This window comes from Vulpes vulpes, chromosome 9 (assembly GCF_048418805.1).
Source record: "Vulpes vulpes isolate BD-2025 chromosome 9, VulVul3, whole genome shotgun sequence".
In the NCBI taxonomy this organism is placed as follows: domain Eukaryota; kingdom Metazoa; phylum Chordata; class Mammalia; order Carnivora; family Canidae; genus Vulpes; species Vulpes vulpes.
Genome location: NC_132788.1, coordinates 31,136,134 through 31,160,680, shown reverse-complemented (window position 1 = coordinate 31,160,680; position 24,547 = coordinate 31,136,134). Strand labels below are relative to the sequence as shown.

At 38.5% G+C, this 24,547-nt stretch overlaps 1 protein-coding gene across 1 annotated transcript; it reads right to left on the bottom strand.

Annotated features, from left to right (window-relative positions):
- Window positions 1–3,984: 3,984 nt before the first annotated feature.
- HPF1 (histone PARylation factor 1) lies at window positions 3,985–24,130 on the bottom strand. The gene is made up of 8 exons (XM_026017544.2): window positions 23,993–24,130; window positions 20,477–20,636; window positions 18,327–18,513; window positions 17,960–18,058; window positions 11,698–11,848; window positions 8,130–8,217; window positions 7,012–7,184; window positions 3,985–4,232 (listed from the first exon to the last, which is right to left on the bottom strand). Exons 1-8 carry the CDS (start codon window positions 24,038–24,040, stop codon window positions 4,101–4,103), a joined length of 1,038 nt encoding a protein of 345 aa, XP_025873329.1. The 5' UTR covers window positions 24,041–24,130; the 3' UTR covers window positions 3,985–4,100.
- Window positions 24,131–24,547: the final 417 nt, after the last annotated feature.

Below are 24,547 nucleotides of genomic sequence, written 5' to 3'. Positions count from 1 at the left end.
TTTTCTTAGTGAAATGAACAGAGGGCTGGGAGGTATTGTTGCATGTTTGAGGAAAGATGTGAAAGCAGGATTAATGGGCAGTAGTATGACCAACTTGAGGTTAAGAGGAGACCAGTTGTCATGGTTTTATTTTTTTCCCCAACCACCTGATACTGAGAAGTAGGAGTAGGCAGCTTTTTATCAGGCTTCAGGTTCTAACATAAGTACAACTAATGGAAAGAGGGCTAGTGGAGTAGATGTGGGAGTGATTATAATGATGGAGAGTGGAATATAAGGGCTGGGTAAAGAAGCAAGAATATGAAGTGAGGGGAGAAGAGTGAAAAAGGCAGTTTAGGTCACTGAATTGGTGTGGGGTTTGGTGGGGTTGAGAACCAGTTGGAGCGGGGGCTAGAGGAAGAGAGGTGAAAAGATGGGTGGTGGTATTTTGGATAGTAGTTTTTTTTTTTTTTTAAGATTTTATTTATTTATTCATGAGAGACACACAGAGAGAGAGGCAGAGACACAGGCAGAGGGAGGAACAGGCTCAGTGCAGGGAGCCTGATGTGGGACTTGATCCCCGGGACTCCAGGATCACGCCCTGGGCTGAAGGCAGGCACTAAACCACTGAGCCACCCAGGGATCCCTGGATAGTAGTTTGTTCACAAAAATAGCCCTAGTTTGTTGACCCCTGGTCTGGATCACTGAATAAACTGTGAGGTTTAGGGTATCAGAAGGATCATCTGCATAGAGTGGGTACCTGTCATTGTGGCGACGTGGTTTGTAGCACTATCTTAGATTAAGTTTTAGAACTTTCATTTTTTCCCTTGGGTGTATCTTTCTACATACATGTCTGAGAAGTCCTACAGAAACTCCATTATTAAGCTCCAGGAATGAGCTTAGCTAAATTTGAGGAGGGTAGTGGTATTGTTCAATTCTTACCGGGTTAAGGTACATTTCACTTGGGAGTCTAGGCCCTTAGAATGTGTTCTCAGAAGTATAGAAGTGGTGTTTGGAAGCTACTCTAGCCATCGGATGGCCACATCCTAGGTAGATAGAAGATATTCAGCAAACTAGGTTTCAGCAGCCTGTGTGTGGGTGAAGGAAAAAGAAAGGTTTGGTATTGTATGTATGGACCATGCTCTAATGAAAAACGTTCAGTAGTTGGAAGTTCAGTACCTTCTGACACCTGCTTCCAGCCCTCTGATGCAGCTTGGAGTTTGAGACTGTAAATCCACAGTATCCAGATTATAATGGCCATATACTTGGCATTGGTCTCCAATTCGGTCTTGGCTACCATATGTCTAGCTTTCTGAAAATACACATTCGTGTTAGGTTTGTGTAAGGAATGGGTGAAAAGCTGATCTTTTTTTGTTCCTCCTTCATTTTAATTTGTTGCTTGATAAGAAATCCTGTTAGAATCCATTTTATTGATTACAAGGAGGTAGATTTTTAAAAAGTTACGAACTATATTTGAAACTGTTGGATCAAGAGATGGCAGTATTAAATGGCTAGTATTTCTAGCTAAGCAGATTGGTTTAATATAAGATAGGTGGATTTATTCGAATCATCAGTATTTAAAAGATGTTAACTATTTCTAAATACTGACCCCAATATTAAGTACCTTAGAAACTAAGGAAATCTGAGGAAAAAAGCTCAGCTTCAAAAATTTAAGATCAAATGTGATTTGGTCACCATTTCTAATCAAAGAATTGTGTGATGCAGCCAATATCACTGTCACTGTAAGCTTACAGCTTAGTTCAGATGCGGCCAGAACCTGCTGCAGATGCTTACACCCTGAAATGGGGCAATTCCTGAAAATCTCCCGAGACCTCCCTATCACTATGCAAGTTCCAGTTCAGTAATGAAAGGGAACGCAAAAGGATGGTTTGGTTTAGTTTGGCTAAGCTGTTACGTAGTGTCTCTCTTGAAGAAAGCCATCTTTAGGGTGTATCTTTCTACATACGTGTCTGAGAAGTCCTACAGAAACTCCGTTATTAAGCTCCAGGAATGAGCTTAGCTAAATTTGAGGAGGGTAGTGGTATTGTTCAATTCTTACCGGGTTAAGGTACACTTCACTTGGGAGTCTAGGCCCTTAGAATGTGTTCTCAGGAGTATAGAAGTGGTGTTTGGAAGCTACTCTAGTCATCGGATGGCCACATCCTGGGTAGATAGAAGATATTCAGCAGACTGTGGACTGAAGAAAGCCATCTTTTTTTTTTTTTTTTTTTTTTATTTATTTATGATAGGAACACAGTGAGAGAGAGAGGCAGAGACATAGGCAGAGGGAGAAGCAGGCTCCATGCACCGGGAGCCCGACGTGGGATTCCCGGATCTCCAGGATCGCGCCCTGGGCCAAAGGCAGGCGCCAAACCGCTGCGCCACCCAGGGATCCCTGAAGAAAGCCATCTTTAGGCTTTCTTCAAGAGAAAGGCCCAGGGCCTTCTGGCCTATGAGGGCAGCATGGGCCTTGGGAGCATGGGCCGTGGGACGAACACATTCTAGGTATAGCCTGGGGGATATCAGACCCCAGAAGACATTCTATTTTTTGAGAATTCTTACCTTAAGGGCATCTCAAAAGTTTCCCAAATCACTGGTGTGATTTTCTCTGGCAGTTAGTGAGCAGCATGTAATAGGGTCATTTTGTTCGACAAATAAATAGTAAAAGGTGTTACTGAGGGGTCTATGTATACTGAAAAAATTCATCATCTTCAAAAGCTTGCAGCTTAACTAGGGAGATGAGACAAGCTGCTCAAATTAAAGATCCTGGCTGGAAGTGTTTGCCGATAGTCTATTCATACTTTATATCAAAAAGAGTATCTCAGGACCCCTGGGTGGCTCAGCGATTTAGCGCCTGCCTTCAGCCAAGGGAGTGATCCTGGAGTCCTGGGATTGAGTCCCACATGGGGCTCCCTGAATGGAGCCTGCTCCTCCCTCTACCTGTGTCTCTGCCTTTTTCTCTCTGGGTCTCTCATGAATAAATAAAACTGAAAAAATAAAAAATAAAAATCTCATACTATTTTAAGGAGACAGCTGACAGGATAAGTGACTCTGGAGACTGACAATTCAATAGAAGTTCTTTGGGTAACTCAGGTCAATCTTCTGCAAAATGTGGGGTTTACGAGACCACCTAGGGCTTTTTTTTGTGTGTGTGTGTGTTGAACTTCATACAAAGGAAAAAAACTTTATATGCTCTTCAGCATAATCCACAGAGTTGGCTATTTTACATTTGGGGTTTTTTTGTTTTGTTGTTTTGTTTTTGCTATTTTTAAGATGAAGGACGTTTTGTCAGGCTTGAGGAGGATGTGAATCTGCTAAAACACAGCTGTAACCATGGACTTGTGCTAGAAATCCAATGATATAATTTGCAGAAAACTTTAATATCTAAACTAATGGTATAGTAGTACACTATACTATCAATAGTCTCATCTATATTGATTAGTAAATGTAGTGAGTCAAGGAACTGTTTTAAAGAATATACCTAATGGATACTTGGACTACATATGTATCACCTGGAGTTGCTGTTAAAATGCAGCTTTGGTACCTCTGGGGTCAGGCACCTCCCATTTACTTCCCGTATGCCTTCCCCACTGCCTATAAATCCAGTCTCTAAAGCTATAGCAATTTTTTTTAAAGATTTTTATTTATTCATGACACACACAGGCAGAGGGAGAAGCAGGCTCCTTGCGGTGGGGAGCCTGATGTGGGACTCAATGCCGAATGGAGGCAGACGTTCAACCTCTGAGCCACCCAGGTGTCCCAAGCTATAGCTATTATTAACTCAAGTCTGAGAAATAAATATTTAGTTGCCCATATGTTAAATACTGAAACAGGATTCCCTCATGAGAGAACAGTCTAGTTATCCACGGGCAGGAGACCATGACTTCCTGTGACATGTCAGAGGAGACTCTGGTTGTCTTTCAGATGGGATTAGAACATCACCATTCAGAGGACTGACTGCCATTTATCTGCACATGAAAGAAATGGGCTAGAAGAACTTTATAAAAGTTTTTGGTATATGTTTCCATCAATTTATTTTCTGTATTCCTTAAAAACAAAACAAAAAAAATCACAAGTTTAATACTAATGCTTTAAAGTACTGTACACTGAAAGGAAGCTGACTCTCAGGCTGCGAGTTGGTCTATGTTCTCTTTACTTCTGTTTGCCAAATGTTCTTCAATAATTTCTGCAAAGAGATTCCTCTTCAACAGATTATATGCAAGAGGTAAAAGCTGGCCAGCAACTTTATGAAAATACTGAAAAATAAAAGAATGTAACATTAAGCAGAGAACATAGCAGATGCCCTAGTAAGTAGCAAAAAATACACAGAAAAAGCTGTTAACAAAGCACTGTCCAAATCATTTTAGCTACTTTCTCAATTGGTTAGGAAGTGAATTGACACATTCTGTTCAAGAGGCAAACTTGTAGTTTTAAAAGACTTAATGGTACATCTTGAAGAAAATTCTGAAGAAAACTAAGTTAAAATTTTAAGCTTCCTTAATTCCCTTGGATAAGGATCATTTTTACTTGCCCTAAACTATATGCCCAAATGCTTTTTTTCTTCTCTAGTGTTATCCCCAGTTAAGATTTTAATCATCATTTTCCTTAGTTGATACTATATGAAGAGGTATGCGGAATTTGAGTTATCAAGTCACATTTATTCCCTTTTATCTTCTAATTTTCTGTCCCCGACCCACCATGTAACCCAGGCTCCATCCCTTGTCACTGCCTTGGTTTTATCAAGTGACTTAGACTACTGCTATTTTTATATATATATACTTGAAGAGAATCTGGGAACGCTTCTGTTGATGACATTTAGCACTTACTAGATGCTCAGTACTGTGCTAAGTCTTTTCATATGTTGTTTAGTACTCAGGCCAATTATTTTCAATTAAACTGATTCAGTTTTTGGCAGGCCCAGCATTATTCTGATTGGTCAATGACTTACTCTAGCTGTTAAACATTTTGACTATTTTTCCTAATAGCCATATATAAGGCAGGCAGAAAAATATTGTAACATGGTCTACAGCAGAGTTCTCAAAATAGCCTGCTCTAATTAGCCTGACCTGGTAACAGGTCAGAAATCCAAATTCCTAAGAGTCCCCCAAGAACTCAAACCTTGGGGGGGGGGGCAGTGGGGGTAAGTACACCAATTTGTTTGAATAGCCATCCACATGACTGTGATACATGCTGAAGTTAGCAGCTGCTTTAGTCTTGCTGCTCACACTAGTCTACAGGCAGTAGCATTACCAGTACCCAGGAGTACAACAAATGCAGTCTCAAGCCTCACCCCAGATGCACTGAAGCAGTCTGCATTTTAACATTATCTTCAGATCTTTATATAGTTTACAGTTTGGGAATTACTGATTTAGACACTAACTCTGGAACTGTCTGCCTGTGAACCTGAGCAAGATGGTTTACCTCTTGTGCCTCGTAGGTGACACCATAGGTTAAATGAGAAACTGTGTGTGTGTGTGTGTGTGCGCGCGCGCACGTACGCACACATGCAGACATCTCAAAGGACACAGGTACAATGGTGTTGGAAAAACTGCCCAATCTTACACAGCTACTAAGTGGGGAAGATGTGATTTAAAACCAAACAATGTAGCCCCAGGAACATGTTACAGACTTTACACCTTGAGGCAACCACAGTGAATAAGCACTGATTTAACTGTTAGGTAGGTTTTTCCTATTTAATAAGCAAAGGTCATGATGATTAAAAACAAAAACTATATTTTATTTTATTTTTTAAAAAAAGATTTTATTTATTCATGAGAGAGACACAGAGAGAGGCAGAAGCACAGGCAGAGGGAGAAGCAGGCTCCATGCAAGGAGCTCAATGTGGGACTTGATCCCAGGACTCCAGGATCATGCCCTGAGTCAAAGGCAGACGCTCAACTGCTGAGCCACCCAGATGTCCTGAAAAACTATATTTTAAATAATTTCACTTAAAGCCTATTTTAAGATATAGTAGCTCCCACCTATTCACAAGGGATAGGCTTCAAAACCCCGAGTGGATGCCTAAAACCATGGACAGTACCCTATTTATGCTGTTTTCCTATACATATGTATGATAAAGTTTAATTTATAAATTAAGCAAAATAAGAGATTAGTGGGAACCTAAGATAGCTTCTATTACAGTATATTGTTGTAAGTGTTCTACATGAATGTAGTGGCTTTCAAAATATTGTACTAACCCTTCATATAACAGTGTTACATGATAAAATGCCTACATAGTATGATGGAGGTGAATGACATAGGCATTGTGATACAATGTTAGGTCACTATATTGCTCTTCTGACAGTATCTCAGAAGGAGGATCATCTGTTTCTGGTCCACAGTTGACCACAGTTAACTGAAACCACAGGAAGTGAAACCATGGATAAGGCGCGGTAGGGGGCTGAAGGAGGTGGGACTACTAGGTAGTATTTATTTTTCATCTAGGAATTCAAACATAAGAACAAATACCCCCCCACCACAGCAGAAAGCCAAATGGAGCCCTATGAAAGTTGTGGGGGCTGAAGGAGGTGGGACTACTAGGTAGTATTTATTTTTCATCTAGGAATTCAAACATAAGAACAAATACCCCCCCACCACAGCAGAAAGCCAAATGGAGCCCTATGAAAGTTGTATGTGCATACCCATACACACATCCAACTAAAGGGGCATATATCCTATATATGGATATAGGATAATATCCTATAATTATATTATATCCTATAATCCTATAACACACATCTTATAATACATCTAATAAGAAATTCACTTTAATGTAAACCTGAAGGCAGGCAAATAATCTTGGTTATTTACCTTTGGCAGAATACAAAGTTAATTTCAAATATTTTCAGACATCTGCTTATCAAAAAGTTCATTTTGGGGAAAAAAATTAATTGAACACAAAAGCTGAATTTATATCCTACCCCTGCTACTGAGGGCATAAATATTCATATTCTGGAATGCCTGTATGTGGGGTGAAGTAGGGAAGAGAAGGTCTGGTGATGGCTGGGAAGTTGTTTTTGTTCTTTTCTTACTCACGTGTGAGCCGTAACAAAAGAGATCCATTCCTAGCTCAAGCCCCATACCATAGTCACATTCATCATTAGCGAACTGCACAAAAGTCATCATTTCCTGGATGGGAGCAAAAGCTTTTAGTCTGTCCTCATCACTAGGTGCCTCAACGATGGTCTTGCAAATTCTCTTGAGGTTGGCTGTAAGAAACCAAGGATATAAAAAGATGATCTACGCCCATCATCAAAGATATAAAGATTCTAAGTTGGGTTTTTCCTCATCAATTTTTGTAACTATTGCAACAAATGCCACCTTGGGTGGTACTAGAATTTAGAATGGCAATTTATAATTTAAGAAAAATGACTTAACAAAAAAGATTTGTGTATTAGCAAACGGTGACTATTTTACCATAGATATAGTTGCAATCACGATTATACATAAGCTTTTTAAAGGTTTTTAGTAGGCTAGTCCATACATTAACAAACTGTGGCCAAATCTGACCCACCCTCTGTTTTTAACTGAACTCACAGAATGTGTTTCCATTTTAATTGGCTGGAAAAGAACAAAAAATACGGCAACAGAGATCATTTGTAGTCCATCTCTGGGCTAGTCCATTTTAGGAGTTGGATTAAAACAAACAAACCCTCTAAAACAGACCATAAAGTTTTCTCTTTATTGCCCTGTCCTACCTGTTGTACTAAAAACACACAGAGAAAAAGACAATATAAGAAATAAGAGATCATTGCCAAGTTAAATCTTTACCAAAATGTGGTCACAGTAAAAGTACAATTTGAGGTAAGAACAAATAGAAAACTTTCAGCATTTATCTAGATTTTAAAAGCCAGTGGCTTAATATTTTTGTTTTGGCTTTTGGTATTTTTTTTTCCCCGACTACTTTCTGGATGCCAGTGTACATCAGATCTCAGGATGCATATAAAGATATTGAACAGTATCTCTAGACTTCTTTTTTGACAAGCTACTTCCATGAGAATAATCCAATAGTAAAAGTACGGCCTGACTGACCCTAAAACTTGAGCTTGCTCTTTATCCCTAAAGTCTAGTGACTATCCCACAAAAGGCATACTTATCTTCTCAATACATACAAAGAAGACCTTCCTCACATGTTCACATAAGAAATACATTACCATCTGTTTCAGGGAGTTCTCTGTACCCAACATCATTTTTATCTACTGGAACAACCAAGCCTGCACCATGAAAGGTCTTTGTCACGACCTAAATTTAAAAAAAAAAAATATATATATATATATATAAACTATTGGTAAACAAAATAGACATGGTAGATAGATAAAAACGACAAACCCTCCAAAATATATGCACACACACAAACTTGCAATACTTCTGTCAAAATGTAACATTTAATGACTTTTCATTTAATCTGGAACCCACAAAGTTTAATACTATTTCTTCAAAGTTAGCTAAAAGCCCAAAATCAAAAAAAAATAAAAATAAAAAAAATAAAAGCCCAAAATCATCTCTTTGTTTTAAAGTCTTCTCACCTAAATCTCTAGATCTTAAAATCTATTTCACTCACATGACCCCACTCTCTTGCTTCTTTCACTCTTTAAGTAATAAAGGACAAATTATTCAAAAGAAGTTCTCAGACAATAGCCCACCATTTGGAGGAAAAAAGTCATATCTTACTCTTTATACAAAAATAATTTGCAGCTGGATACCAGGATTAAATGTAAAAATAAAACCAATGAAACTACTAGAAGACAAATATTTTTAATAATTTTAGATTGGACAAAGAAAAGACTTATAGACTTGACTACAAAAAATTTTAAAAATCAAGTAAAAATCAAGAACAAAAGATACTGATAAAAAATACCTGCAATATATATCACAATAAAAACAGGATAAATGTCTTTAAACTAAAAGGAGTCTTACAAGGAAAAGGCTAACATCCAACTTAAAACCCAAGTAACAAAGGTGAGTTCTAACCCTGACAGAAAAATGTTCAAACTTCAGGCAGTTAACCAAAGAAATACAACTAAATGAAAAATACTTAATGTCCTTTATAATCAAAGAAATGCTAATTAAAATAATGACACATCATTTTATATTTATGAAAATGGAAAAGACTAAAAGGGACTGCTAATACCTAGTAGTGGCAAGGGTATGGGGAGAACAGGCACTCATACATGCTGGTAGGAATGTAAACTAGCTTAACTCGTACATGGTAGTTCTGCAAACAAAGAAAACAAAAAACTCCACAAAATGAAATACCAGCAAAGAAAAACAACACACAAAGCCACTCTAAATCACTCTGGACCTGGCAATACTACATCTAATAATTTCTTCTAAGGAAATAAGTGTGCAAAGGAAGGTACAGAAGGCTATATATGGCAGGATTTGTATTTGTGAAAAAAAAATTTTTTTAAATTAAGATTTATTTATTTACTTATTCATGAAACCCGGGGAGGGGGGCAGGCAGGCAGAGACACAAGCAGAGGGAGCAGCAGCAGGCTCCATGCAGGGAACCTGACGTGGGACTGGATCCTGGGTCTCCAGGATCACGCCCTGGGCTGAAGGCGGCGCTAAACTGCTGAGCCACCCGGGCTGCCCTATTTGTGACAAGTTTTAAGCAACCTAAGCTAAAACATAAGCACAGTGCCCTGTAACCATTCTAAAATGAAATAATAAAGCCTAAAAAAGGCAGGTCACAGAACAGTATTGATCATGACAGAAGAAAAAACTAGTGATATAGTTACTGGCCTAGCTTCTCTTCCACTCAGGCTGACACAACAAAACCACGGGCTGTACATAGTTTCGTATTTTTCAGATGTTTAACTGTCCTAATTTTCCATAAAGAGATATTAGCAAAGTGCCAGAATCCTAATTTTATTATGAAAAATAGGATTACAAATTTAGAAAAACCTGTGCAAAGGTGGGGGATTTTGATGATGCCTTAGAATTAAGGCATCAAAATCAGAGGACAGAATGATGGAATGATGTATCCTCATTTTATAGCAACATTAAATCAGTGTTCATTTTTAAAAATGAAATCTAGGTATAAAAAAAGGTAAAGCGCATCTAGGCAATCAGGAAGATGGTGTGGAAAGAAAGCTAAATATCAAAGAAGTGAATGTTGGTCTCAGGGAGGTCACTTACAAGTTTAAACAAGAAACAAAGCCTCTATAAACCTTGATTTACTGATCTATGACACAGGATGACAATTCTTCCTCTGCGATTTGTTGGAGAGGTCACATGAGGTAACTCATGAGGGCTTTGCATTCCAAAGCATGATAAGGTATCATCAGAATACTACATAAGAACAAAGTCACTAACTCACATATACAAGTGGAACTGAATTTTTCAGAACTAGAAAGATATGAATTAAATGAATATCCAACAAAAAAGAACAAACTTTTTAATAGAAAAAGAACAAAAAGCAAAAATATCAACCTGTTGTCTCTGGGAGAATAAAATCATGGTTGTCTTCTTAAGTTATTTTTTTTCCCTTTATGTTTTTACCAGTTAGTTTTGTGGACAGAAAAAATATATACTAAAAAGAAACCTCATGGGGAAGGGAGCCAGGCCAAACATACGTATGAAATTTAAACTCCAATGTCATCTTATAGTTACGGGGAAGAACTGAGGAAATCTCATCTGAAATAAATTATAATTGATGGTAGAAAAATAAGGCTCTGATGAAAGAATTTGCTATCAGTTATTTTGTCCACAGAAGTGTAGTACTTAGTTAAGATAAATTAGGAATACATAATTATGAGGCAAGAAATGCTACCATTCTTTCTACTCATTGGGTGGGAGAGGCTCCTTTTGGAAACTAGGAAGGTAAATGGCAACATAACACCTTGAAGTAATTTTAAAATGCCCCCCCGCCCCCGCAGTGACTTTCAATAACCAAATACACTAACTACTTAGTTACCAGTGCTAGTTTACCCAGGAATAACTAGTACTTAATTTGGCCTAGAACTTTCAGATGAACCAGCCACAGTACATAATGGTGGGAAACTGGGCTGCCCTCATTCCACAGTGACAGATATCCTTCTTTACCAGAGGTAAAATCCTATAGAATTCTTATTTGCCCCAAAGCAGAATTCTTCTATATTGTCTGTTAACTTATTCTGAAATTTTTAGGTGAAAAACCAAAAGGAACCAAGATCCAGAAGTCTTTGCTGTTTACAAAACACTCCATTCATACTAGGTTTTAGAAGAGATGCAACAGGAAATGCTAATAGGATCAACAGGGGAAAAGGAGACAGGACTGCTTATACACACATTTGCTGCAGAAAATGAGCAAATCTTAATGCACACCGTCCTCCAAAAGAGTGAGGCACAACTTCATAAAACTACTTCCCCAAAACACCTGTGCTAAAACAACCATTCTTAGCCATAAAAAAAGAAATTTAAGTAAATACTATGCTTTCACTCAATTTTATGAGATGAGTAACTGTAAAACAAGATTAAAAGAGTAGGAAGTCCTGGCATAAGCTAGCAACCAGAGCAGCACAGTCTCTTCAAGTGACTCAGCCTGCTAACCACCTCTGAGAGCCACCCAAGCCCTGCTTTGGTGCATCCTTCTAGCAATCCCAGTACTGGGCAGTCCTGGAGCCCTTGAGGGGTCACATCTAGCTTTTCTTAGGATGGAACAGAAGAGAGGGATAAAGTGTAGGAGGGAAGGACTATTAAATAGCAAAACAGTCTGAGACTAACAGATTTAAACCATACTTTCTTATCTCTCTGTTTCATCTTCATGGTTCTCTGTTCCAGTGAGTACCCCAGTTCTCTGGCTGCTTCTGTGAGTTTTTCATCTATGTTTTTCAAGAGACTAATTTTCTTTTTATCTGTTACTTCCTTAAGTTTTTTCATCAGAAATAATCTGAAAAAGAAGTAAAAGCCCTCATTATTATGCAGGCCACTATACTAAGTACACAGATCTCGGGAAGTTAAGGGAATGTGTTATAGACATCAAATTCCATGCAAGAAAAAGACTGCAGAATAATTATCAACAGCTCTCTCAAAATCCCAAATAGGTTTCTTCAAACAAGAGAAAAGCAATATAATAAAATATAAAAGATGTTTAAAAAGCTGACATTCAAATAAATTTTAAGCCGTATCACTTGACATTCACATATCACATACTGCTTTGGGGAAGTGTAGCATAACAGAGGAAAATAGTTATGTACATACCAAAAAGGATTTTTAAAAAAGAACCAGAGGATACTTACAATACTTAAGATCAGATTTTTTTTTCAAATGTTACCTAACAGGTTTGTTGTAAGACAAATTTATAAACTAAAAAGAAATCAAAGCTAATTTATAAGCTTATACAAAAGCACAATCTAATTTTTTTTTCTTTTTTTGAGAGAGAGAGAGAGAGCACACAGGGAGCAGAGGAAGACGGAATCCCAAGCAGGCTCCATGCCCAGCACAGAGCCTGATGTGGGGCTCATCTCACAACCCTGAGATCATGACCCAAGCTGAAAACGTTGGATGCTTAACCACCTGAAGCCACCCAGGCACCCCCAAAATTAAACATGTGAACAGTAGAATACATTAATGCCACTTATAGAAATAACTTCATGTTTTATCATAACCAAGTTAAGACTTTGCCAGCAGAGAAGGTCAAGTGTAAGACAGAGAGCTTGCAACAGCATTCAGTTGGGACACACAACTCAATCCCATTCCTCTCTAGCCACCTCCAGACTGTGAGGAAACTTGCTTCTCTTCACTATTAATATTTGACAGTTTGCTACAGGCTTGGCACTGTAAAAGAGCTTAGAATAGAGTGGGTGCTATTCTTATCCCTATTTTACAAATAAGGAAACTGAAGACACATAGCATAATCAAATTACCCAAAACCATAGAATTAGTATAAGTAGATTAAAGTGCACAGAAGCCAAAGACCACCAAAATCGTTGTCTTCAGATCACAGTACATATATTACACTTAATATTACCTTCAATCTTAACCAGCTGGATTTCAAGAGAATGTATTTACATTAACCATAAAAAGCAGATTGATCATATCAAGCCTACATAAATCAATCTTTCTAAAGTCTTCCTCACCCTGTCTGGCATATAGGAATACAGAGCTTCAAGTACTCTGTGCCATTTGTTTTCATACTTCCATTCATATTCTATACCCTTGCCCTGAACACCCTTCTTCCCAGTCTTTGTAGTAAGTTCTTATACATTCGTCTAGGTAAAATATCCTGTCTATGAAGGCTTCCACCACTAAAGGTACTTAGTAGCTGTCTGCCCATACTTTTTTTTTTTAAAGATTTATTCATGAGAGATACCCAAAATATATAAAGAACTGATACAACACCCCAAACACAAATAAATAATCCAATTAAAACATAGTATCTCTTTTCTCAAAAGACAGAGATGGCCGACAGACACATGAAAAGATGCTCAACATCACTCAAGGAAATGCAAATCCAAACTACAATGAGAGGCCGCTGGCTGGCTCAGTCAGAAGGGCATGTGACTCGATTGTGGGGTTTTGAGTTTGAGTCCCACACTGGGTGTAGAGATTTACTTACATACATACACATATACATACATAAATACTACAATGAGAGACTATCTCACAACACTCAAAATGGCTAAAATCAGTAATACAAGAAGCAACAAGTATTAGGATGTGGATAAACAGAAAACCTCATGCACTGTTGGTGGGAATGAAAACTGGTACAACCATGGTGGAAAAAAGTATGTAGGATCTTTAAAAAATTAAAAATAGACCCACTATCTGATCCAATAATCACACTATTGGGTATTTACCCAAAGAACACTAATTCAAAGGGATATATGCACCCCTATGTTGATTGCAGTATTAATTACAATAGTCAAATTATGGAAGCAGTTCAGGTGTTCATCGACAGAAGAATGGACAAAGAAGATGTGGTACCGGATACCATGGAATGTTATTTGGCTCTCAAAAACAAATGAAATCCTTGCAACAACATGGATGGATCTAGAGAGTATACTGCTTAGTGAAATAAACCACTCAGAGAAAGACAAATACCATGATTTCATTCATATTCAGAATTTAAGAAGCAAATGAACAGGGGGAAAAATGGACAAACCAAAAAAATCCAGATCCTTAATTATAGAGAATAAATGGATGGTCACTAGAAGGGAGGTGGTGGGGATTAAGAGCACACTTATTTTTTTTTTTTTTTTTTTAAAGATTTTATTCAGTCATGAGAGAGAGAGAGAGAGAGAAGGAGGGAGGGAGGGGCAGACACAGGCAGAAGGAGAAGCAGGTTCCATGCAGGGAGCCCAATGTGGGACTCGATCCTGGGTCATCAGAATCAGGCCCTGGGTTGAAGGCGGCGCTAAACCGTTGAGCCACCTGGTCTGCCCCAAGAACACACTTATCTTGATGAGCACTGAGTAATATATGGAACTGCTGAATGACCTGTACACTTGAAACTAATATAACACTATGTGTTAACTATAAAGGAATTAAAATAAAATAAAATAAAATAAAATAAAATAAAATAAAATAAAATAAAATAAAATAAAATAAAATAAAATAAAATAAAATAAAATAAAATAAAATAAAAAAAATAAAAATTCTCTCCATTATATCACAATAGGAAAAAAATCATATTCATCAGTGTTACCATCAATCTCACTTAAAAAATTTGGTCCAAAGATAAATATTTTATATTTTATAGACAATAGGAAAATGGAATCATCCCACACTACTCTTATTTGATCTCTTCACATAATGTATTAAACATCTTTCCAAATAGATATATCAATAACCTGGCATTAAAGTGTACTGACATTCTATATTAATTTACCTAATTTTCTCTATTGCTGGATGTTTTCTCCAATTTTTTGTTTTAAAATAATTTCTAATATATACACATATTTGTGTACCTGTCCAAAATTTCTTTAGAAAAATAGCTAGGAGTGCCTGGGTGTCTCAGTGGTTAAGCCACTAACTCCTGATTTTAGCTTAGGTCATGAACTCGGGGTCCTGGGATCAAGCCTCATGTTAGGCTACATTCTCAGCATGGAGTCTGCATGTCCCTCTCCCTCTGTTCCTCCCCTTTGCGATTCTTAAATAAGTAAATAGAATCTTAAAAAAAAAAAAAAAAAAAGATAAACAGCTAGAAATGAAATTGCTGATTTAAGAGTATAATGGTTTATGTAGTTCAATACCTGGCCACGTTAATTATTTGTCAAGAAATCTGTGAAAAATATTTATTTTTTTATTTTTTAAAAATATTTTTATTTATTTATTCATGAGAGAGACCGAGAGAGAGAGAGAGAGAGAGAGAGAGACAGAGAGACAGAGAGACAGAGAGACAAAGAGACAGAGACAGACAGAGAGGCAGAGAGAAAAGCAGGCTCCATGCAGGGAGCCTGATGTGGGACTTGATCCTGGGACTCCAGGATCACGCTCTGGGCCAAAGGCAGGAGCTAAACCACTGAGCCACCCACAGATCCCTGTGAAAAATATTTAAATAACCTATTCCAACTGCTCTCTATAAAGGCTTTACCAATTAACAGTTCTATCAGTAAGATTTCTTACATCCTAACCATCACTGAGTATTACCATTATTTAATCTACTAATTTTTGCTGGCTGAATTTGCATTTCTTTCGCTATTATTTTTAAAGATTTTATTTACTTATTTGAGAGAGAACATTGGGGGGAGGGGTTGGGGGAGACAGAAAAGCAGACTTCCCGCTGAGCAGGGAGCCTGATCCAAGGCTCAATCCCAGGACCCTGAGATCCTGACCTGAGCATAACTGATACTTAACTGAGCCACCCTGGCATCCCTTTCTTTAGCTATCGTTAAATCTTGCACAAAGAAACTAGTTTCTCTGGGCATAAAAATAACTTGTTTATTACAAATGGTCCTCCTTATAAAGACCTTCCTCAGGTTGATGTAGAAATAAACTGGGCAGCCCGGGTGGCTCAGCAGTTTAGCGCCGGCCTTCAGCCCAGGGCCTGATCCTGAAGACCCGGGATCGAGTCCTGTGTCGGGCTCCATGCATGGAGCCTGCTTCTCCCTCTGCCTGTGTCTCTGCCTCCCTCTTGCTTACTCTCTCTCATGAATAAATAAATACAATCTTAAAAAAAAAAAAAAAACTGAGTGTGCTGATTAAGTAAAAGAAGGAAATAAAATTAGGTACTCAAATACTTTCTGGTTTTCACCTAAATTATAAATTTATTACCAATGTTTTTGTGTGTGTGTTCTCCCAGCAGTTTAAAAATTTTTTTTTTTTAATTATCAGAACAGTCTTGGACTATCTTAGACAACCATTGTATCTTTCTTTTTTAAAGAGATTTTTAGTAAGACTAATAAGACTAATGAAAAATTAGGCATTTTTGCATGCCCAAAGTATTTGTGGAAAAAAATAAATGATTTATGGAGTATCTATTACAGAGCAAGTATTGTGCACAAGGAAAAGGATCTCTGCTCTCATGGAACTTATGTTAATGCAAGAGAGAGACAATAAACAAGTAAACAACTACAGTTTCTAATAAAGATACCACCAATTAAATGGAATAAATCTCAACAGCTTAAAAGTATATAGATTATAAATAACAAACATTTTATAAAAAACTCAGAGGTATCAGAAGACCAGAGTTTTGGACATCTACCACATAGTTGCTCTTTTAGATACATCAGTACGTATGCAGCAGGCTAGAAGGGGCACTGGTTGATGTGGTGTAAATTATTTACTATAAATTTATATTAAGCCGCACAGAATATCTGGTTTTGTTTTGTTTTTTTTTAGATTTTATTTATTTATTCATAGACACAGAGAGAAAGGCAGAGACATAGGCAGAGGAAGAAGGTGGCTCCCTGTGGGGAGCCTGATGCAGGACTTGATCCCAGGACCCCGGAATCACAACCTGAGCCAAAGGCAGATGCTCAACCACTGAGCCGCCCAGGCGTCCCAAAATACATCTTTAAAAAATAAGGTCATTAAAAGAGGTCACAGAAAACATGATCTACTTATGTATAAGGTGACAAAGAGTGCTTTCTTCATTTTATTAGAATGTGAACTGCATAGCTGCTGCCAGATGGCTTCAGGTCACAGTCTGTGGCTGGTATAGTGTGGACGGGCTCACTCAACTCCATTCCAAGCACCTTTTACATAAGAGCTTGCTACATTTCCCACACTACTCCTCAGCTCAGGCTCTATGTGGGGCCTAGCTTCAGATACAATCCCTTGAAAACCAAAAGGCAGAAGAAATACTAGGTGGACACTGTGTATCCGTTTCTACTAGTGAGTACAGTTAGGGGCACCTGATGGTTCTATAGCACTGCAGCGCAGATTTCAGTGCCTGGTCCTTAAATTCCATCACAGTTGAGGCAGAGGCAGGGCATCCCTTTTACTACCACAGGTTAAATCAAAGACAATGAGATCCCAAAGCCACTCATGTCAGAAGATCTTGATTCCCCATAGTGGCAGAGTGAGCCAGTTCTGCCACACAACTGGCATTCCTGGAGGCTTGGTCTGCTCCATTGGCCCTTCCAAGAATTTTATGAGCACCTGACTTTTTTTTTTTTTTTAATTCTAGTATAGTTAACCTATAGTGTTATATTAGTTTCAGATGTACAATATAGTGATTCAACAATTTATGAGCACCTGCTTTTACCGCATTAAATCTTTGTTAGAACTGTACCCAATGGGTTCTTATAATAAACTCTTAATGATGGTTTTTAAAATGTATAAAAAATCTTTTGATTTTGCTATGTGACTAATGAAATCAAGTCAAGATTAATATTTTCCTTAAAGTAATTAGTTACATAAGAGTATTTTGTTGTTGTTGTTTTTGTTTTTGTTTTGGTAAAAAGTAGAACAGTAATGTGGATAAGAGTATCTGCAAAAGTCCTGGAAATGATTTTTAGAAATCTAAAGTTTTGGAGTTACCTCAAAGGTGGACTGATATAATAGTACAAAAATTGTAACCAAATATTATAGATGAGAGATTAAAATATTTTCTTACTTGACTGCAGCAAACACATTATCTCCATTTTGAACAATTATGCAGTTTTTCTTTGCTTCATTTGTACCAACATATACAGGAAGTTCATCAGGAGAATCCCTGTTCAAGCAAAAGATATTAAAAATTTAGCTTAATTTAAAGGGAAAAAGCATAATTTAAAAGGAAAGGAAAAAAACCAGTGAGGTTCAACCTAAATAATCCACTCATCTTAGGGTAGGTCAGAATGGCAATATCAAGAACATCAGATACTATGTATCCATCAATCAAAAGAAAATATGTCCTTCATCTTGGATGAGTCCAGTTAATGCCTATTTATACTCATTAGAAGGCTTGGTAGCTGCATTTTAGAGAAGAAAAGATCCTTTACCTGAAATATCCCATGTGGAATTGAGTTTTATTATCTCCAATAATAATGGTCTGGAACTCCGGAGGATCATAGTAAAATCTCCAGTGAAGGTTAAAATTCAGGCTTGCTGATTTTTTCATTTTATGTTTTCCGGCAAGGATATCATAAGGACCCACTAACTGAAGTCCAAGGCTTGTGGAAAGTGAATCTATAAGTTAAGTAAGTTTATTTAGACAATAACTTTCTGAAGGCGGATAGGAAATAAGGTCTTTTGTTTGTAAACTATTTCTAAGCAACTTTCCTAAAAAAAAAAAAAAAAAAAAAAAAGAGCTTCCAAAGTAAAAGAGCTTCAGTTATATTTGAAGACATCAGTCATACTCAATGAAAAATCAGAGCAATGAAAATGTGGCACTTATATTTAAGATTTTCTCCTAAATTTACCACTGATTACATTTCAAACATACTGCTGTTTCTTATTTTGTATTCTCATGGGCAGTATTAGAGCTTTGAACACTTACCTTGTCTCATTACTATGTTGTTGTTAGCCTCAAGTATTTGTAGCACACCCATATTAAGGGAGAGACAAGACAGTAAGTGAATATACATTAAGGAGGGTAAACAGTTTACTTAATAAAAAATGTGCCTAATGAAAACATTTCCTTTCCCCTCCCCCTACCTCAGCTAACTATCACTCTCAATCCCCTTGCCTCTGGACAACCCTAATCCTAGATGATTCCATCTTCTTTCTCCTTCCACAGATCACAAAGGGAGATTAGATTGGTTAAATAAAACCAGTCATGGAATGTAAACTTCAAACGTACGTGTTCAAAATACGCTTTTACAACATCAGATGGGTTCTTGTTGCTTCTTTTAAGAGAGAATAAGCACTCCAGGCGGGACCTGGATATGTATGAAGGTGGGAATGGAGAGAGGAATAAAATTCTTCCAAGAGGTAACAACATGAATAAAGGCCTAGAAACCGTTTATTTAGAAGGGGTAAGTGCTTAGGATAGCATACACTAATTTTTAAAGCAAACAAAAAAAACTAGAGTCACCCATCTCATTAGCCAGAGATACCAAGGTTAATAGTCTGGTACACAATAACAATGTTTTCTTCCCGTCTCTATTTTAAAGGAAATCATGCTGTAATTTTTTTTTGTTTTCCGTTCTGTCTTCAAATTTACTGAATATTTTTCCATGCTATTAAGTATTTTTTCATAATTTTTAATAGCTGTATATGATATTCTATTGATAGACATTTATTGCTTTAATTCTTTTACTCTTCTAAACAATGCTTCAGTGAATGTCTTTACTAATACATGGTTTTTCTGTTTGTTTTTAAGTAGTCTCCACACCCAGTGTGGGGGGCCAATGTGGAGCTTGAGTTCACAACCCTGAGATCAAGACCTGAACTAAAATCAAGAGTTGGATGCTTAACCAACTGAGACACCCAGGGGCCCCTTTGCTAATATGTTTGTGCAGTCATAAATATTTTTAGACAAATTGCCGGATAGTTTAAGTGTTTTGCTATACGCCAAAATTCAATTATCTACTAATCCACATTTCCATCAATAGTGTATTTCTCTCCCACTTGTGGAAACATGTGAAAAGCAACTCTGTCACAACTATTACCAGTTCTTTGTGCATCCTTCCAGAGATAATACAAACACACAGAAAGGACATAGGAATATGCGTGTCCTTGACTTTTTTCAAAACTACAAATGGTAGCATACTCTATACACATTTTTCACTTGAAATATTATCTAAAATCTACCTTGTTCTTTTAAAACCATGAGTATCCATTGATAGATGTGTTACTGATGGGCTTTAAGCCATCTCCCATTTTTGTTTCAATAAATATCACTGAACATAATTTTTGGTTTACCTAATCCCTGAGTTCCTAAAAGTAGAACTGCTCATTTATACTAAAACTCCTGCAACCTATCAAAGTACTTGTTTTCTCTCAAACCCTCATCAAAGCATGTTGCGAAATTATTTACCTTTGCAAGTATAACAGGTGATAGTCACATATTATTATAGCATTATTTTATATTTCTCTTAGAAACATCTTTGAAAAAGTTCCTTTTCTGTGAACTGCTTAGATCCTCGGTCCGGTTTCCTACTGTCTTTTCCACTGGTAGAAGCAGGAGAATGATTCTGGAGCAACTCACCAGCTGGCTTTTCAGGATCAAGCTCTTCACAGAACTTCCAGAAGTGATAGAAATCTTCAGGCAGAGAAAGCTTATAATGATTTTCTACTTCTTTTCGAAGGTCACTGGAGACATCAGCTTCACAGGGTTTACTCTTCTTCACATCAACTGTTTTTTCACACTGAAAATCAACATACAAAACTTTGTTTCCCCAAAAGTAACAATATTGCTCATTTTTGTTCACTCAGCTCTGATACATGTTTTCTTTAAAACTACAAATGGTATTTCTGAATAAAATCCAGGGATTCTTTTGGGCAAAGAGAAAACAGTGTGTATAATACATAGCAGTCAAGAGGGATGCACACAAAGTCCTTAAATATATTTCTCTAAGATTATGGAAACAAAATAAAAAAACAAGTAGAAAAGGTAAAGATCAGGAAGAACAAGCAATAGGCAGGTTTTGCTTTGAGTAAACAGGTCATTATGCCTTTTGTTTAAATAGACTCAGTGATCACACCAGAAACCAATTGTCAGAAATAACTAGATAAAAGGGGATTTGTCAGTTAAAACAGTTATTTCAGAAAAGGCATTTTAATGCCAGCATTAGGCTTAAAACTCAGTCTCTAATATCTCTGCAGTATGTTCATTGTGTAAGTATGCTAGGTTTTATGTGTATTTGATAAATTTCTATAAAGAAAATGCTCAGTTGGAGGTTAGGGATCTTTTGTAAGTAGCAATCAGTTTTTCTCTTTCTAGGAGCCTAACTCCTTTCTTTTTAGATTAAGTTCATTCCTTTTTATTTTCCTCTCCACCTGTATTAGTGCTTCTCAACCAGCAGTGACTTTGCCTCCCAAGGGACACACTTCATAATGTCAGAACTTTTTAGCTGTCATAAATTTAGAAGAGGATGCTGCCATTTTGTGGAGGAGATGCCAGGGATGCTGCTAAGCACTATACAATGCACAGGGATAGCTCCCTTAGAACACTTATCAGGTATAAAATGTCCTTAGTGTGAGGTTGAGAAACCTAGATATTTCTCATAGTCATATTCTTCCATTTTCCCAGCAGGCTCAGGTTTGATATTACTTTATGCATTACGGTATACAAAATGTATTTATGAATTAGATTATATGTAAGAATGTTGATAGCTGTTTCTAAGAACAGAAAACAGAACAAATGAAAAGGCCTACTGGTAAGAGGATACAAAATTACAGGATTTCAAACAATGGAATATTCTGCTCAGGGAAAAGGAAAATAGAGCCACACACAATATAGACCAGTCTTAATAATATGTTGAATGAAGGAAAAAAAAAGTCCTCAAAGTTTACATGCAGCACGACAGCCTTAGGTTTAAAAACAACAAATAGGGCAGCCAGGGTGGCTCAGCGGTTTAGCGCCGCCTTCAGCCCAGGGTGTGATCCTGGAGACCCTGGATCGAGTCCCACGTCAGGCTCCCTGCATGGATCCTGCTTCTCCCTCTGCCTGTATCTCTGCCTCTATGTGTCTCTCATGAATAAATAAATAAAATCTTTAAAAAAAATAAAAACGAACAAATAAATATTGTTTGTGATAAAGTTATAAAAAGGTGGCAGGAGAAAACAAAATTGAGGATGGTAGCTACATAAATGGAGTGTCAGAAAGGCTGAAAAGATAAGCGAGGAATGAATACACGCAGAGCTATCGTTAAGTGTTTCAGTTCTTGGGTAGGGCAATGGATAACAGGTGTTTTTTTATACTATTAAATAAGGTAAAAGAGGACCATGCATTGACCAATAACAGTTTATTATACCAAGGATTATAATGTGTCTGAGATCATAAAAAATAATTGAACAAAAAGGCTGTTGAAATATGGACCCAAAAATGGATACTGATAATAGTAAAAACAATACATAAATAATATTAAATACTTATTATGCACTTACCATGTGCCAGATCACTGTTCTAAGCACTTTCTATGAATTAACTCATTCGATTCTCACAACTACCTTCCAACCTAGATACTATTCTTCACATTTTACAGATGAGAAAACTGAAGTTAACTTCCCTTGGGTCCTTAATTAGAAAGTGGAGGCACAGTTATACCCAGGTGGGCTGGCTCCAGAGCACAGATTCATCTACATTATGCTGCTTCTCCATTTACATGCAGAACAGTGGGAACATACCAAGTGCTGACCTATCCTCCCTTTTGTTTTTATAATGGTCTTTGGTTAGACTTTCAAAGACTGGTTCAAACTTAAATGCTAGAAAGAAAAACCTTAATCTACTTTGCTGAAAGGCAGTTTTGCCTAATGGTTAGGTTGCCTGGGTTGACTCTTGGCGCTTCTGCTTTCCAGCTGTCACCTTGGGGAAGTTCCTTAACCTGTGCCTTATTTTCTCATCTACAAATAGGGCATATGATAGGTGTATCACAGGGTTGTTAGAAGTAAACTGTTTCTAAAAATACACCCAAGAGTCGTACCACATAATAATATAAATGCCAGTTCTCACTGTTAGCTGCGGTCTCCACAGACTCCTTTTGATATTTTATTTCTATCACTCAAAGCAGTTTATAGCACCTTCTACAGGAAATAAATATTTTTTTTAGCTTTGTCTTACCTCACACATTATTTCAGCATCCTCAAATCCCCAAAAACTAGAATTTAGGGCAGCTGTCCCCTTAATAGGCTACACTCATCCTTGACTCTTCACCTGGAAAGCATGAGCCATAAGTGATGCCCAGAACAGGGCCCTCCAATAGTTAACCTAACGCTGCCTTGCTCTATCCCGCTTATAATACAGATGAAGTGATTTTTCTGAAAACTGTGCTTATCACAGCGATACTTCTTTCCTGCCTGACTCGCCTAATTGCTACAGAACTTCTGAAATCGTGCAAAAGTCTGAGAACACGCACATACTCGATGCGCAACCCCTCGCTGGCGCCTTTATGACCAGGTCTCATTTCCCATCTCCGAGTCCAGCCAGGCCGAGCTCCGCGGGACCCAAACATCCTCTACACTTATTTACTTTTATCCCCTGTTTCACTTTTCTGCCTCCAAGAGCAGCGTCCACGTTGAACTGCCCCAAGAGATTTCCTGAGCCACCCCCTGGGCCTCAGACCCTCCTTCAGGGTTTCCGCAGCACCTGACACAACAGATTACAATGCCAACAAAGTATTCACAGTAAGGTAGAGATTCGCGGTGCGCAGCTTCCGCAGGTGGGCCGACGCGGCCGTGACTGCACGACGCCTCTGGACACCGCGGCGCCCGGCAGTGCCGGCGTATCATCGGTTTCCAGTCACTCTGTTGCTGGTTGAACGAATGAACCACTGGTTGTCTTAATCAGCTTCCCAGGGAACCGCACCGGGAGGAGGGCGGAAAATGCAAGGGCGCTCCCTGCTCCAAACCCCAGCAGAGCGGGAAAGCGCGGCCCCGGAGCAGACCGCCGTTCCCGGGAATACAGCAGCCGCTCAGTGATTGCCGGATAAATGCAAGGTGCTGCCCCTTGGTGCCCTCTCACCCAAAGCGCCCTGCGGATCCCACACACCCTCCATGGCAGTACCTGCTGCCCCTCCCCGCCGGGCTTGCGTTTCCCGCCGCCGCCAGCCATTCTGCAGCTGCGGCGCCCGCGGAATCCCTCGGGATCCCGCGTCCCGCCGACTGCTTCCGGGCGCCGCCGACTACTGCCGGGTCAAGAGACACCAATCCGGATCCTCGCGCCGCCGGAGCCGCACCAATGAAAGGGAAAGGCTCCGCCTAGGCTCCGCCCCACAAGGACCGAGGAGGCGGCCGAGGCTCCGCCCACCCGAGCGCGGCCGGAGGGCGCTGCAGCTGCGGGCGCTTTTCCGCGCAGGCTCCTCCCCGCGCACGCCCTTCCCGCTCCCGCCGGGGACGCCCCCGAGAGCCGAGGGCCGACGTCGGGTCCGCGAAGGTGGCCCTGCCTTCCTCCTCAGGTGCTGACCAGCGGCAGGGCTGGATGTCCCGCCCTGCCCTCACCCAAACCGTCGTTCTTCCTTCATTTTTATTTATTTAAGAGATTAAATCGCTGTCTTCCTCTCTTCATCTCTCCCTCCTCCACGATACTATTATTACCTAACGCGAATTCATCGTTAATCAC